Here is an 18,294-nt window from a genome sequence, read left to right on the forward strand (position 1 = left end):
ATGCAAAGGGAATGGAAATCCTTATGCGGTATTTGCTTCCCACAAGAAATACAATTATTAACTTTTTCTGACATCGGTCTGAGGCAAGAAAAGTTTCCCCAACGGGGTACTTAGCTTTAAAGAAGACTTCGGTTCCAATTTTTTCGTAATTCAGGAGCTGGCCGACCGGCACTTGCGAACTGCTTCTGCTTCGGGCACCGCGCGGCAAAAAAGACTGAAGAACATGGCGTCGGCTGTGTCTTGTATACTCTGGCCTTACTGACGTCAGAAGAGTAAGCGACAACAACCGACGTCGGACCAAGACTTTGGAATTCGGCCGACCGAGGGACCGCCTGACGGCTGAAAACCCATCTGTGATTACTGCAGCTGTATGCACGATGAACATCCTGTAGCTACCAAATGGGGTACTGAATGTAGTCAGTAGTGAAGATTTGCGATCAAGCATTACTTGCCAAAATGAACTCTCTACAACCAAGACAAAAAAAACCAGTGGCATTTGGCATGAGGATGGCAATCTCCTCGACTGTACACATAAGATAAGGTCTCTTTAATGCCTTGTTCAAGTCTCTTGGGTCAACACATATTCTGATTTCATCTGAATTTTTCACTCAGTTGGTTCTGCGACTGGACAAATCACACCTTGCTGCACCATTTTATCTAACTGGACCTTGATCTCTGGGTCTCCATTCATGGAGTACACATCTGGAAGTTAGCCTAGCTTTTCGTCAAAAACATCAGCGTACTCTGAGAAAATAGCATCTGTGACATGTGCTTACATATGTACATCTTTGGTAAAAGAAAGCAGCTTCATTCTTAAACGGTCTCTGAGACCTAATAATGACTGCACGTCTTCTAACTACATAAAATTTCAAGCTGTAACTGGTTCCCAGCCAAATAGCATGAAAGCACTACTGAGCCTTCAGTTTGAATCTCTTCACCTCCATCAACAACAAGCTTTGCAGAATTACCCAAATTAAGTTGCTCACCAGCTCTCACTTTAGCAAATGTTTCTGCTGAAATTGCATTACACTTTGAACCAGTGTTCACTTTGAGCTCCGTGGGTTTACCATTGATCAGGACAGTACAAAATACTTCTTTCTCTGCCAGCAAATCTACTACATTAACCTTTTCACTGACCACTGATACACCATCTACATAGAAAGTAGGGATGCAGCTTTCTATATGATCAACCTGCTTTTTTGCGTGACCTTTCTTAACTGAATGAGGCTTGTTGGATTTACAGAACTTTTGAGAGTGGTTCCATTTTTTTTACACTTGTGGCGTTGTTGACCAAATGCTAAGCAATTCTCTCTTTTAGACTCATGGTTGGCTCCACAACTACGACAGTTAAGACTCGACTTTGGTTTTGCTGACTCACCCTTATACTGCACTGAGTATGTCCATTTTGCTGAGCTAGTCTTAGAACTTGCTAGAAAGTTATGGGTCTTCCCAGGAAATCCTGCAGGAGTTGCAGCTGTCATGTGCTTAGGCCTGCTTCCGTTTGCCATGTGTTGCATGCTGTCTACGCTTGCTCTAGAGGCTGCTGAAACCATGCTCTTATCACTTGCATGCATACTTGTGTGCCTTTCTGTGAGCTCATGGATTTGACAGATCTCTGTGGCTTTGCTTAACATTAAATCTCTGTCACAAAGCAAAATCTTTCTCACTGCAACATTATTAACACCACACACAAGCCTGTCCTTTATTAACTCCTCTTTTAAACCAACAAATCTGCACATTTTAGCCTTATTTCTCAAGTCAGTCATATAAGCTACAAAAGTTTCACCTGGCGTTTGGTCTCCTGTATAAAATAATTGCCTCTCTAATATAACATTTGTCTGGGGATTGCACATTTCTCTAAATTTATGTTTCAAGCACTCAGGGTCCTCCCTTGATTCAGTCGGTAGCACAATATGGTGGTTTCCCCCCTCTCCTACATATATGTCTGTTGTATACACAAATGAATGCTCTCTTTCAATGGCATCTGACCCAACTAAGTTAAGCAAAATGAATGCCCTTGTACGTGCATCTTTGTCAGAAAAAGCTGCCTGTATGAAAATATCATATTTCTGTTCGAATACTCTCCAATTCTCTGCTATATTATGATCAAACACAAGTGGACTTGGTCTGCGAAATGCCTCTGCCATATCAACCCACAGTAGTGAAGGTGCTTGGAATTATCTATGAACATACACACACACATAATATGCCAGAACTTTATGCCAGAATTTGTAATTATGTCCAATAGCACAACAGATTCTCTGAAATAACTGCACTTTGCCAATAAGTGTCCATAGCACAAGGATACTTTAAAATTCACTGTACTTTATGAAACCACTCGTCAATTTAAGAAATACTTCAAAATGACTGTACTTTGCGAATAAACTGTACACAGCAAGAAAAAAAGCTCAGAGTAAGAAAATACATTTTGCAAATTAACTGTACACAGCACAGCAACTCTTCAAAATGGCTTCACTTTTGCGAAATATATGTACACAGCACAAGAAACTTTCCAAAATGGCTGTACTTTGACTGCACTTTGCAACATAACTGTACTTTGCACACAGCAAACTCTTTGAAATAAATGCACCGTAATAAAGCACATACTCTGCAAGTATTTTGCACACACTGAGATACTTTGAACAACTCTAGTTATGATTTGAATTGCTTTGGTCAATACAAAATAGTAGTTTGTGCCCCGGGCTTTTACTAAAAAAATGCAGTCGCCTTGCTCTTTAAGCTTATTTACCCTTTTATTGTACTCATTATGCCATTTAATGTATTATCATGCTCTTTATACTTTTCTTGTGCTCATTTTACTTTAAACATGCACATTATGGAAACTGGAGGTAATTTTGAGCCCCATATGAATATCTCTGCTAGTTTTATCAAATATCATGGTTTCAAACATTTTATTTAATTAATAATGCATTTCGTGTCTTTTGTTTGATTAATAATGCGTTTTGTGCTACTCGTTTAATTAATAATGCGTTTTGTGCCTTACCAATGCTCCATTTCATTTTCTTTGCAAAATAAATCACTTGTGCAAGTTTTGGTTACCTTGAGTTTGTTTCTGGCCCTTTTTGAGAGTTTGAGCTCTGTTTCACTGAACCAGCCAATCTGCCTTCACCTTCAACTCTGCACCCCATGGCTTGAAGAAGTTGCTCTCTTAATCCAATTTCTGACACCATGTCACTCATCCGGTCAGGATAAAACAGACAGTTTATTACACACAAATATCAAGAATGAGGATTTGTAACTTGAACTAAAATAAACTTATAAACAGACTGACTACCACACTCATAAATGTTAACACTAGGTTTTCTCTCAAAATGGCACTGCTACTTGCACGTGCTCACTATTTATATGCATGTGCCTACATCTGGAAATGCTTCTTAAATATACATACAAACATACATTCTCTTCTACAGTTAGGTCTAGGCCTCTTAGGCTTTCTCTTGTGCGGTGGAAGTACATTAGTCAAGATGGAATATGCCACCTTGGAGTGGGCCAAGGACTTCAGATGTAGTGTCTTTAAGAACGTGTTGAGCTAAGACAAATGGGATTGCAAAATCTTGGACAAAACGGATTAGCAAATGGAGCAGGCCTTTTAGAGGTGCTTCACTCCAAGGTGGAAAAGACAATGGGTTTGGAGGTTTTTAAGGGAATTTGCATACCGCACTCACATTTACCCCTCCTAGATGACATCTAATACAGATACGGCAAAACAATTTAAGCAAGTAAAGGAGGGTTCCACAAACGGGCACTTATCTATTTATTTTTAGGAAGCAAAGGTATTAACTTCCAAGTGACATTCAGTTTGGTCGTGCAACCTGCGTTCAGGCTGCTGGTGAGAAATTCTCAGGATCTGGGTTCATATGTCTGCCTATGCACACCCACGCTTGCGAGGTGAGATCATATGATGAGCGTTCAAATCCAGGGAAGGTTAAGCTTTGGTACCCCTGCTGAACATTAGCAGAGATAACCTATCTGTTTGGAACACTGCAACAGTGATCTTACTAAGCATGTCCAAGTTGTTCCATTAACAAGTAAGGCAGTCCATCTGCTGCTGCCAGTGTTATCTTTGCAATACAATGTACTTTGGCCCAGTATTTCTTGGATTTCCAGTAGGTCTTTTTGGACCATCACTGATGCTTTTGACACAAGCTGTGTTTCAATCTCTTAATTATCCTCCAACAACTTTGCCAGTGCTTTGTGAAACTCATCTGAAAGATCACACTGGAATCTTAACATATGCAACAGTTAAGTGCCCTTACTACACAAGTAGAAACAAACACATTTCCCATAGTGAATCAAAACCCTGGATTCCTTTTTCAGGGCAGAGAATCATCAATTATCTAAGATGGATAACTCTGCTGGTTAAATCTAGCCAAGAGAAGGCCAAGAATGTGGTCAGCTCTTCTCTGAATTGGGGGCACTATATTATGCTCACCAAACCTCACTGATAACCAAGAAAATCATATAGTCAACTGACAAAATCACAAAGGTAAATGAAGTGGATCAGGGGAAGGTCTCATTAAGAATTCTCGCTGGAGATGAGGCAACATGAGAGGGCCAATCTATTTCGCTCTCTCTCTCTTTTTTTTTTTTTTAATTTCATACTAATTCGAGAATTTCCCCAAACGTTGGGTCATTGGGAGGGGAAGGTGGGGGGTCTCCCTTATCCCTGCCTTTAGTATCTAGATCAGAGGATTCCAAATAGGAGACAACAAGCTTCCTCTTATATCTATCCCTCAGAGTTTCTCAGAAGGGAGATTCCTAGTGAGAGAGGATGAAGAAACAGATCTATACCTAAAGGCTCTTTCCTTCCACCAGTCCTAAAGTGACTGGTGGGTGCTAACATGACACAGTGAGAGCCCATAACCTTATATGCTTCAAAGCTTTCCAGAAAGCACTGTGCCATATTATGCCAGTAGCAAACAAAAAGCTAGTCCGATATGGAGGGACTCTGTGATATTAGATCCAGTGCCAAAGCCCTTGGCATAGAAGGTTCAAAGTCTGACAATGCCAAAGGCAACAGCAGCATCAAATGAATTAGTGCAAAAAACAGCCTGAAGCTATTAACTCCAAGTACTGAAACTGAAGTGGCCAACAACAGCAAGGATATTGGTGCTGAAAGTAGAACAGGTACCAAAGGTCCAAAGCTTTGAGGACAAACTGCGATTGATGCTGAAAACACTGTTAGCAGCAGCGTAGGCTGGGAGCCACTGGTCTCCTCAGTAACTGACACTAAAAATGGATCTGACAAAGATGGGGTGGTAACAAAAGCAGAAAAAACAGAATTCTGGTCCATTCTAGCATTAGAAGGGAATGGGATAAAACTTACTTTCACCTGAGTCTGCCACAATGTCTCCATCATTTTAAAGTACTTGATGATCACTATAACACTAGAGTGGGACAAGACAGAAAGGAGAGACCCAACTTAAGGAGGCCTGGAGGAAGTAAGCCTGGTCAGCTCTAAATCTAAGGCTGAAAATACATTACACTGTCCAGAGCTTCTGAAAGCAGCAGTCTTGCCCTTAGAAGCTACAAACCTGTTTTGAATCTGAAATAACAGGTGTAGAAACAACAAATGAAGTGGGAAGTTACCCTGTCTTCATATCCAGTTTCTTAATAATGAACAAAGACCTACAGTGGGAGCAAGAAGCCCCATTCCTCTTCTTAGATGGCTTGTCCTTAGGATGCTGAAACTGTTTAGATGGAAGAGAAGAGAAACAAAATCACTCCTTATCCTCAAGTTTTGGTCCTGTTTTTGGGGGTATCCAAGAGTTCTTTTATCAAAACGTACACAAATTTCATACTCTACAGCCAAGCACTGCAATTTGAAACTTGTTACAGATTGCGGTGGTCTTGGGCAGAATTTTGTGATCATACATAGTACATTTCTTAAACACAATAATCTATAACAGCAGTCAAAGTCAAAATATCACACTAAGCTAAATTCTAAAAACAAACCTGAATTCCAATGACAAAAAAATCATAGCTCAAAACCAGCTCAAAAATAACAGGAGAAAAACGACCAAAAGGAAAATGATGTGGGAAAATGTGGCCCTGGGGAGGAAACAAAAGCAAACAAAAAACCTTCAGCAAAATTAATAAAACAAAAAGAGTGTGTGTGATTATCTGACTTTAGAATGATGTCAAATGGAATTTTTTTTATGGAACAGGAACATTTTTCAGAAAAAAAGGCTGAACTGAACCTGAGGTCATTTTACAGTGTTAAAGTTTTCATGAGTGGCAAATGAAATATGAAGAGAGAAGACGGGCACAATCCGGGATGAGGGAAGGAGACCCAGCCTGGTAAAGGTTTTGGTGCCAAGCTGGTCTGAGTCTACAGTACAAGTCCTAGATGTTGAGGACGTAAGATTGGATCATCCTAGAAACACCATTTACAATATACCATTGAAAACACACATCCAACTTGATGTTACTCATGAAATCAAATCCTGCCTTTAGTGGCTAGTTGGTATTGCCTCTTTAAAGAAAATAAACAGTCATGGCCATCTAAAAACAAGCCTTTTTAAACATTTTCTACTTTACTATAATTTTAAATTACCTTTTTCCATTTTACTGTAAATGTGCTTCGGCAGCTCTGGTGAAGATTCTACATTAGGTGGGTAAACATATAATGCTCTACTATGGGGTGCATCCGCATCTCTTATGTCCACTGCTTCTTTGCAAACATTGAGAATGTTTCTTCTAAAGTCCTGAACTTCAGAATCTTTAACAATGTCAAATTCACATATAGGCATTCCTATTGCAAAACCTAAGAAAAGAAAGGTTAAAAGGTTTCATGGTTTAGTTACAAGAGATGCATGACAGTGCAGAATACGAACTAAAAGCAATCATTTGCTAATGTCAAACACTAATTTGCACAGAAAATACAGTGATCATAAAGACATGTGGTCCACAAAATAAGGAAGAAAATGGAATGAACACAAGTAGAATGAAACATTCATCTCTAGTACATTCCAAATGTCTAACTTCTACATAGAGAGGTGAACAGGCAGGTATATATGTGTGGATCCAAAACAGCACGTTTGCCACCACTTATAAGTAAAGGTATCCTCCAATCATGAATTAGAAATGCATACTTGTATTCATTCTTCCTTAACTTTCGAATGACTACAGAGGTGACCAAGCTGCTACGGCACCAATTGTCTGGACTACCTTATATCATTCAAGCCAATAGTACTCGAAAAACTGGACACGCACACCACTTTTTTTTTGGTGTAACCTAATCATGACACCAAAGTTGCAGTACTCAGTGCCATGATTAAGCCCACTTAATGTGGGAAAATTAACCAAAGAAATACAGAAAGTTGCTTTACATGTTCAGAAAAGATTTCCTCATATTTAATTTTTGTTTTAACTCTCAGCTCAATGCAAAAGTTAATTATACCACACCTTGTATTTTTCACTAAGAAAATTTTGTGATCACATATAATACATTGTTCAAATCACTCATGATAATTGCACACACCTGCAGGCTGCTTGTCTTTGGCTAAAAGTGGGTGATGAAGGGAAAAAAAAGCTAGTTGCCCTGCAAATGCAAGAAAGAACTTAATTTTCAGCTTTTTGAACTTTTTTTAAATCCCATTTTGAAACTTAACACAACTTTTAATACATTAACAGAAAAGAATACATATCATAATCATTTCAAATGCAAGTGTCCTACAGTATACACACATGCATATTATATATATTTTTGTTTTAAGAATTTTCATTTCACTACTGATTATCTAAGTTGCTGAGTTACAGTCGTCTCTTAAACCTTCCTCATGCTCATGAACATCACCTTTGCACGTACTGTTCCCATAAATTCCATTAATTTCTATGAATTTTGTTTCTTCTCTTTTATAAAGATCCCACTTTATTTTTATTTCCTTTTTAATATTCTGAACTTCCTTTACACAGCAAACATATTTTAATTTACATTTTCTAACAATTGCTTTCTCGCAGCCAGCAATATTAAAGGCCTTAGTATAAATAGTCAACTCAGTTCCTAAATCCCACTGAAAATTATTTCCTTAGTTACAGCCATGTGTTCCCAAACAATTCTCTAGGAAAACTTTAAAATCTGACAATTTGTTACAGTCCCCAAAAAACACATTACAAATTACTTCCCTTCCCTATCTCACCTCCAATACGGTCTTGCAACCTAAATGAAAGCCCTCTGAAGTCTGCTAGTGATATAAAATGCCTATGCAAAAACTTCAAAGAAAAAATCTTAAATCTTCTGGACTATGCTGCATAACTGGGACACTTAAAATGTCTTCTCATTGTTCCTTTGTAAACTGTTTTTTCCATTCTCTTTTCTCAATATTTTCTAACCCCCTCTGATTTATTCTTACAGCAATCATGCAATATCTTATATATCCTACTAATTATCCCTTAATACAAACACCTGTTTTAGACTCAACTAAAACCTATACCCAAAACTGGTCTTTCACTTAGCATTTCCCCAGCCCTTTCTTTTTGTCAATACTCTTATCAAACTCTGCTACAGAAGGCAGTTTTAAACCTGCAGTCCATTTTCTGCTTAGCCTCATCCTACTCTATTACCTATCTCTCCAGTGTTATTTGCACCTAGCACCATGGTTCCTTTGCCAGTTTCCTACAGTGAATTCCATCCCCCCTTTATTTTATACCTCTACTTACTGATACACCTTTTGATAAAATGCCTCTCTATTGCCCTGCTGGCTTAATTCTTACAAAAAATGTCTGCTACTTTATTCATACATTATGATGTATGGCTATCGTTGGCTTCCTTAAGGGTTTACATCCAAAATCCTGGTCTCTCTTTAACAACCCCTCCTCCCTATCTTATCTTCATCCTTTTCTACTTCAATTTTTAACCTTTTGCTTAAGTTATGCATATCACCTTTAACAGAACAGTTTTAAAGTACTCCTCAAATTGGGTAACTCTTTATCACCTTTCTTCTATGGGGAGAATCAGGTTATCACATTTATGTCTTGCAGCCTCTTCCCTATCAAATGCATTCATTCATCTCTTTACTAATTACCACCTACAACTTCTCCTCTGATTACTAAAAGTATGCCTGACCTGCAAATAGAATTAAGGAGAGTAAAAGCATTTTCATTGCTTGCATCTTAAAATACAGAACAATAACAAATATGTTCTAGGTACTCAATTCTAGTAAATTCTAGTATTATCTTTTTACTTTCTTCCAACATACTTGCTATAACAGAATCTTTTGAAATCCACAAATCCACATACCTAAATGCTTGGACACGTTTTGCAGAAACATACACTAATTCTGCATGGAGGGATGATTTTGATACAAGATATCATCAGAGGGAAGGGGGGGGGAGACAGAAAATCTGGTTGACCCTTTAGAATTCCCGGAGTTAAGGAGATCTGAGAGACTGAGGCAAAAATCTTCCATTCAGTATTATCAGAGGGGACCCACCAACGGGAGGGGGTAACGAGATTTAAATGGTGGAGACGAGAATTTGTCAAAGAACAACATTTCTGTAGTAGGTGCATGTCACACCTTGGATAATTTTAATATTTTTAATTATAGTTCCTTGGAAATACGGGTAGATTATTTCCCAAGGGGTTTAAATTTATTCCTAGTACCAGGGGTAGGATAGTGGACACCCTAATAAATTTGAAAGTGTTCCTGAGGAAGAAGAATTTGGCAATAATATATCAAGGACAGCAAGGAAACAAAGATAATAATCCAAGGAAAGAGGTAAAGAAGACTAGTACATATAAGCCCCCCCCCCGTTACACCCATAATTACGAAACTTAAGAGTTCCAAATGGAAAAAGATCTTAGACAAAGCATGAACTGAAAGCAGGGTATAAAGTTAAATCTTACCCATGAAAAAAACACACTATTAGATGAATTTAAGGATAATAAATACATAAGGGTTATGCAGCCTGACAAGGGTGGGGGTGTGGACATTATGGATAGTGTTTTGTATTCTAGTAAAATGTTAAATATGTTGAATAACATTTCTAGATATGTTGGATTAACCAAAAATGAAATTAATATTGCCTATAACAAAATAGACTTTGTATTGAGAGAGATGTTACAAGACCAACTAATTAGTTTGGACATCTTTAATTACTTAAGGATGGAGAAACCTCGATTACCCACGATCTTCGGAATTCCCAAGGTCCCTAAAAATGTGGAGGATCCACCATTGAGACCTATATAGTGGCTGCTAGAGGGGCTAAAATCTACCCTTTAGCTAAATTTTTAGATTTAAAATTAAAGAAAATTTGGGCCACTGCATGAGATATTTTAAAGGATTCTTGGGATTTCCTGAGAAATATTAAGAATGAAATATATAGAGACAACATTATATTTGTTACGCTGGATATACTGGACCTATTCAATGTGATACCCCATCGAATTGGTTTAGAGTGGTTTGAGGAAGCATTACATGTATATGGAAATTTGAAACAGGATGAGTTTTTGGTATACATGGAGCTCATGGAACTAGTTTTAAAACACAATTTCTTATTTTTTGAAGGGGAGCTTTATAAACAAACACAAGGTGTGGCTATGGGTGCTTGCTGTGCCCCTATATATGCCAACATAGTGCTTATGATATGGGAAGAAAAATATGTTATTTACTTCCCAATATGCTCAATATTGGAACTTTTACAGACGTTACCTAGATGACATTTGTATTTTTTGGACGGGAACAGAAGCCTTATTGATGGAATTTATTGATTACCTTAACCAAACCACTGAATTTTTAAAATTCACGCATCATATTAGTTACAGGGACATGAATTTTCAAGACATCACCTTACAGAAGCTTCCAGAAAAGCAATATTTTAAGTCTATGGTATATAGGAAAGGGACATTTTCCAATTCTTATTTACATTTTTCAAGTTCCCACCCCGTTGCACAAAAATGGAGTATTGTAAAGGGGCAGTTTATACGTTGTTCCAGAATGACCTCTTGTGATATAGATTTTGAAATAGAAATTAATAAATTAAAGGCTATGTTTACAGAAAGACAATACCCGATTGACCTTATTGAGCAAACAGTGGCTGAGGTAAGGTCAGGTAGATTAGTTAGGTTTTGTCCTATCCTGGGGTTGAATCTGGAGGACAATCAGGGTGTGAACCATGTTATGGTATCAACACAGTTAGAACACCATGAACAACAAGGTGGAAAGAATAGGAAGAAAATGGAAAATCACCCAGTGGGAAATTTTGTCCTACAATATTGTACAGACAAACCAGCTATTAGAAGTATTATAACAGAACACTGGGATAAGTTTAGTGGATACTCTGATTTGGAAGCATTGTTCAAGGCCCTTTTGAAATTTAGTTATAAGAAAGGAAGGAACCGTAAGGATGTTTTGGAGCAAGAAAAGAAGGTTATTAGTTAAAGAAAGAAATGAACTTACAAGTGTGGCTCTTGCCCACAGTGTCCCTACATTACTAACCAAAATAAAGTGTATATTGTGGAGAGAGGGGGGATTATTGAAGCTGACAGCTATGCTAATTGTAATAGCAAGGGGGTTGTATACTTTGCCCTATGTAAAATATGTGGGGCATTTTATGTGGGCAAGACCACACGTAAACTAAAGAGGAGGGTGTATGAACATATGAATGCTGTAAGGACACAGGATTACAATAGTACATTATATAAGCACACACTGGATTGCAAAAATTCCAAGTGGACATTTTTTGTTTTAGAAAAGATAGTCCCTGACCCTAGGGGTGGTGCATGGGAAACAAGAATAGAAGTGAGGGAGCTTTCTTGACAGTTGGTGTTGGAGGCCAATAAGTACCCAGGAATTAATGAACATCTATCTATAGTACCAATTTTAAATACGAGAGCTGCTAAATTATAAATAAATTGTAAGGAAAATATTTTACCAGTGAAAACAATAGGTTAAAGTTTTGTAACATTTACCAGTATAGTTAGGATGTTTATTTTGATGCATACCATGTACATTTAATATAAAATTTTTGACATATGTATATATCTACTGATTTTTTAATGTATATATTTAAAAAAAAATAATATATATATATATATTTACATATTTGATATATATATATATATATATATATATATATATTTACATATTTGATATATATTTGAATTGTATCTGTTGGGGTGCATATGTTGTATTAAGTTTAATGCAACAGATTAGGTTGCATTAGTATATATTTGTCGATACGAATTTTTAATGCACTGTATTTCACTTTAAGGAATGGAATGATTTTAAAGTATTGTTTTTATTGGTTGATTAAATAATTTCCTGTGTTATGGGTGGTATAAAAGGAAGATACAGCTTGTTAAATCTGTTTTGCATCTGAGGAAGTATAACAGAAGACGAAAACACTATTGTGGTCTAATTGCGTTTATGCAATAAAGCTGTTGGTTCCACATTTCACTGTGGTAAAGAAATGTATTTTCCACCTCCTTTGAGTGCCAGGATTGTGTTGCTTTTGGTTTACTTGTCTCTTTGGGCACTCTTTCCTCTGTTTCGTTTTGGTGCAATTCTAAATTATAGTACTATCTTTTTACTTTCTTCCAACATACTTGCTATAACACAATCCTTTGAAATCCACATACCTAAATGCTTCACCTTAGCATGTTCCCATGACTGTGGGTACTATTGAACCAAGTTATGCAAGGGTACAGAGTTTACTACTACCGCTACTGTTTTCCATTCATTTTATACCTTGAAAACAACTGAAATGATTTCAAAATGTTTCACAACACAGAAATGTCTTTTTCTGGATTTGTTTTTTTTTAGTACCATTCTAGTTATCTCTTAGAATTTGTGAATCCCTTATCGCCTTTGCCATTCAAGGAAGTGGACATCCTCTGCCTGGTCTCTGTACAAACACAGCTTGTCAGAGAGGGGCCTTCCTCCTTCAATTCTTGCCTCCAACCCTTCATATATCCTTTTTATTAACCTTATTAATCTATTAGGTACACAAATGCTACCATTGCCCAATTCATTAAATCACAGCTGAATCTAATGAATGCCTTTCCTGCAACAAGACTCAGCAGGAACAGTGGCATTTTCTTACCCTCTGCTTCCTTCTGAAACATTTTGTTGTTTTATTAATGTTGTTTATTATTTACCAACTGAGTGGGTGCCCATTTTCAGCGAAGGCCCAGGGACAAATGTTCTAGAGACAATTGGCATATTACATTAGCCTATTACAGAGCGACAATGACCGTTTTCACATACAAGAAAGAATATACAAAAATGGATAGCACATCATTTTTACATACATTAGATGAAACATATCTGCACATTAATTACAGATATTAGATATTACTAATGAGACTATATACATGAATCAAGTGGGCTTTACATGGGTTTACTCTCCAGTCCAGCTGGTGAATCTGGGAATCTTGAGGCAATGTTACAACTGCCCATGTATACAGACCACCCTCTCCTCCTCCCACCAAGCTCAAATATATGAGAGAGATGCAACTATATAACCAAACTGGAGGCTAAGCTCTCTCAACCCAGTACTGGCACAGCCTGTCAGGAGAAGATAACCACAAATCCAGTCTCGCGTAGACCTATCGCATCAGCAAACCAAACACAAACACACAAAAACATACTCGGAGGCTCTAAATAAAAATATGCCTAAGCAGCAGAGACCTCCAAAGCAGACATCCAAGCAACCCCTACCACGAAACAATACCCACATAGCACATAGCTCACAAAGTCAGTGTGCCACACAGTCACAGCCCTTAAGGCTAAACAACACACCTAATACAATTGTAATAGGTGACTCTATTGTCAGACACACTGACGTCCCACTCACCAGGCTGAACAAGGAGAAGGTCACTGTAAGCTGCCTGTCGGATGCCAGGATCCGCCACATAGCACAAGCACTCAGGTCACTCCAAAGCAAGTACAAATATGACTCCATCATTGTCCATGCTGGTGTGAATGACCCGAGACGTACCTCCCTGGACTACATGAAAAAAGACATAGAGGAGCTCTCTGATCATGTAGCCCAGGCCGGTATGACCCTGACCTTGAGTAGCATCTTACCCTCACCAAGAATGATGCCACAGTATAAAGACAGTATAAAGACAAAATAATAAATTTTAACAATTGGCTAAAGTATTGGTGTCATTCAAAGGGGATCCAGTGTCTGTCAGCCTGGGATGACATGCTCCACAAGCCACGTTGCTTCGCTAGGGACGGCTTGCACCCGTCACCCCTGGGTTTTCGAATACTGGCAAAGGCTCTTGCCTCCCCCATAGTGCCTTTTTTAGGCAAGGCTCAAAAGACAAACCCACCTCCATAGACAACACAAAGAAAAAAAACTAAGGGTAATGCTTCTCAACGCCAGAAGTCTAAACCTCAAGATGCATGCACTAGAGACTCTCCTCAGTATGGAGAATATTGATATCTGTGCAGTAACAGAAACCTGGTTCAAGGCAACCGAGAGCACCCCAGCACTAACAGGTTATACTTCATGCCATGCTTTCTGGCCCCAAAACTCGGACCGAACTACAAAAGGAGGGGGAGTATCCATATTTATCAAAGATACCCACACTTCCAGGTTAGTGGCACTGCACGAAGCATCGGAGACCATCCATGTGCAACTAACAGTGGGCAAAACTGCCTTTCAGTTTGTAGCCTGCTACAGACCACCCTCCCAAACACAGGAACCTCACTCGGCTTTCCTGAGAACACTGGAGAATATGAAGGTCTCTCCAAACACCATTATATTGGGTGACTTCAACTACCCAAACAGTGACTGGGAAAACTACAAGCCCAAACACCCTCGCCCAACGGTTCCTAGAATTTATAAATTCAAATGCTATGGAACAACTGGTCACCACTCCCAAAGAGGGGAAAATATATTGGATCTGGCTATCACCAACATGGGGTCTCTACGTTCCACACCAGAGGTATACCCCTCATTGGTAAGATCAGACCATAAACTAATCTCACTGGACACCCATATTCTGTTCCCACCCCTAGCCAAGGAAACCACGGTGAAGAACTTCTCAAAAGCAACCTTTACACTTCTCAAAACCGAGGTGGAATCCTTCAAAGCCCCCGGGTCAGTGGAAAATAAGGCCCAAAATGCAGAATCCTTTACAAAAGCATGCTATGGACACCTACAGGAATGCATGGAGCATGCTATCCTAAATAAAACCAAGACTCACTCCTCCAAAGGCAGACCACCTGACTGGTGGACCCCGGCCATAAATAAGCTATACAACAGAAGGAGAAAGCTACTACATGATAGAGCAAAATCCCAAAAAGGGAAGGAGTCTCTGATCAGTACCAGCAAGAAACTACGATCCCTTATAAAATCATCTAAGGCCAGCTTCGAAAGAAAAATTGCACAAGACACTAAAGATAATCACAAGGCCTTCTTTAGTTATGTCAGAAACCTGGGAGGCAACTCCCAGATATGCTCTGAGTTAGTGCAAAATGACAAAAAATACACTGAACCCACAGACATCGTCAACATCCTGGCAGAAAGGTTCAGTGCAAACTTCTCCCCTCCTTCCCCCCCAAAAGAGCAAATGTCTATCCCAACAGAGTGTAGCCTTCCTGAGATCACAGATGCACAGGTGAGAGCTGCCCTCTCCAAAGCAAAAAACACAGCATCAATGGGACCAGACAGTGTCCCGGGCTGCATCTTACACGAGCTCCAAGAAGAACTAAACCCTCATATAAAGTCACTGTTCAATCTCAGCCTTCCTCAAGGATATGTACCCAAGGAATGGCGTACAGCAATAGTGGTCCCACTCCACAAAGGTGGTGCCACAACAGACCCCAGAAACTATTGCCCTATAAGCCTGACCAGCCTGGTCTGCAAAGCTATGGAGCGTATCATCATGGAAATCATAAACAAAGACATTGGGAACCTCCAGAGACTGGATCCTACCCAATTCGGCTTTGTTAAGGGCAGATCTTGCCTCTTGAACCTGGTCAACTTCTTTGAAACAGTTACCAAAGCCATAGCTGAAGGGAAGGTAGTCCACACAGCCTACTGGACCTCGCAAAAGCCTTCGACACAATACCCCACTCGGGCATCATAAATAAGCTCACCAGCTTAAATATCAACCCCTATGTCACAAGATGGGTTGCAAACTGGCTCAGGGATAGAACCCACATGGTCAGAATAGCAGGTGCCATATCAGACTCTAAACCAGTTACAAGTGGCGTCCCACAAGGCTCAGTCCTGGGACCTCTCTTGTTCGGTATATATTTCTCAGAGGTACAGGCCAACATGGGTGGACTATGGCTGACCAAGTTCGCAGATGACTGCAAACTGGGTGCCATAATAGACTCTCCGGCTGACACAAGCATCCTCCAAAAGGGTCTCACAGAGACGGATAACTGGTGCCAGAGTCATGGCCTAAAGCTAAATGCCAAAAAGTGCAGAGTCATCCCCTTTGGGAAAAGCAAAGTGCCCACAAATTACCACATAGGAGGTAATCCATTAAGTACGGAAGAAGTAATTAGGGACTTGGGGACCCAAGTGGATAGCAATCTCTCCTTTGACAATCACATTGCCAAAGTGGTTAGAAAGACCTTCTATATAGCCCACCTTATCATGAAAGGATTCACATCTAGATCAAGAGAGGTAATTGTGCCCCTCTACTCATCACTTATCAGGTCCGTAATTTAATACAATGCCCCATTTGGGATGTACCTTACCTGACACCTGCAGTAACTGGAAAGACCCCAAAAGTACCTCACCAAGAGGATCAAGGGGCTCAAACAGATGCCCTATGCAGCTCGGCTAAAGAAACTCCAGCTCTACTCAGTTGCGTACCGCCTACTCAGAGGCGATCTGTGCCTGACGTATAAAGCCATGTCCAACCCAGAATTAATGGACATGCTTCACCTCAGTAAATCCAAATCCCTTAGAGCTACGGGACTTGAACCTCAGCACAGACATAAATAGGGCATGCTGGAGGGACAGATTCATATCCCAGAGGCTCCCCTCACTCTGGAACAAAATCCCAATCCATGTTAGGCAGAGCCTCTTCAAGAGAAATCTTGATGAGTGGATGGGGGATCGTAAGTTTACCCCTGGGATCTCTTCTGTGTCCCTGCTTGACAAAGGTACAGTAAAGTAACCTTAAAAGGGCTACCTTCTGTGACCTACTATACAGAGGCACAGTCAACTAATCTAAAAGGGTGGCGAAAGCCAAAAACACTCTGGCTAGGCTTAAAAATGCCCTAGGGCAGATAGCCTAGTATCAACCTATGAATTATTTGATTCAGATAAGTATGATTCTGCTTGACAGTTAAATCATTTTTGTTTATTATAATGCACTTAATATACATATCTTATAGTACATGGATTGACAGAGGAGAGGGAAAGTAGAAGATAGAAATGTGGGGTATGAACAGGGAAGAAGCAAAAGGGAGAAAGTTAGGGAACTGTAGAGTGATAATAGTGTAAGGTATAAACAGGTAAGAAATTATCAATTGTATAAAATATAATTGCAAGATGGGGGTAATGCTGTTACAGTTACAAATTAAGGATCTATTTGATTAATCTGGTGTACAACATGAATACAGCCAAGTATTTGTCAGATAGTTTTTAAGAGAGTATGTGAAGGATTTGAGGGGTATGCCTGTCCTTATAGATGTGGGCATAGACTTCCATATTTTAGCTAAGGAGTGGGAATACAGAAAATGGCCTGCTGATTTAGTTGGTTTATGAACAGCGAGTTTAACTTGGGCTACTTGATTGTAGGGGCCGTTTAGGGGAGTGTTTTTGTTGTGTAGAATTTAAGGCTGGGTAATGAATGATTTTAGGAGCGGTCACTGAATCCCACACTGACACAAATGTTCTCCAGGAAGGGCTGACACAAAAAAACAACTGGTGTCAGAGCCATGGGCTAAAATTAAATGCCAAGAATTGCATAACATAGTATCCTTTGGGAAATCATCCATCCCCGGTAACTATCATATTGACAACACACCCCTAAGAGTTGGCCCAGTAGTCAGGGGCATATACAAACAAGGGTATGGCATCCAAGTCCAAGGAAGTTATTGTTCCACTGTATTTGGCATTCATCAGGCCTATCATGGAGTACAAAGCCCCATCTGGTATGTACCTACCAGGCATATCCAACAATTGGAACATCCACAGAGATTCCTCACAAAGAATACAGGGCATAATTAAAATGTCCTATGCAGACCGCCTCAAGGCCCTATCCCTGCAGTCTGTCTCCTACAGGCTTTTGAGGGGAGATCTATGTCTGGCACACAGGGCAATGTCTGACCCAACTCTGATGGAACTCCTGTA

At 39.4% G+C, this 18,294-nt stretch overlaps 1 protein-coding gene across 1 annotated transcript in view; it reads right to left on the minus strand.

Annotated features, from left to right (window-relative positions):
- PIK3CA (phosphatidylinositol-4,5-bisphosphate 3-kinase catalytic subunit alpha) overlaps positions 1 to 18,294 on the minus strand; it is a 1,902,358-nt gene that overhangs the window by 1,399,987 nt on the left and 484,077 nt on the right. Inside the window, exon 6 of the mRNA XM_044070443.1 lies at positions 6,578 to 6,787. Within this exon, the coding sequence (XP_043926378.1) occupies positions 6,578 to 6,787 (210 nt within the window). The remainder of the gene's footprint in view (positions 1 to 6,577; positions 6,788 to 18,294) is intronic.

Source organism: Protopterus annectens, chromosome 4.part1 (genome assembly GCF_019279795.1).
Source record: "Protopterus annectens isolate FY-2018-M chromosome 4.part1, PAN1.0, whole genome shotgun sequence".
NCBI classification, from domain to species: domain Eukaryota; kingdom Metazoa; phylum Chordata; order Ceratodontiformes; family Protopteridae; genus Protopterus; species Protopterus annectens.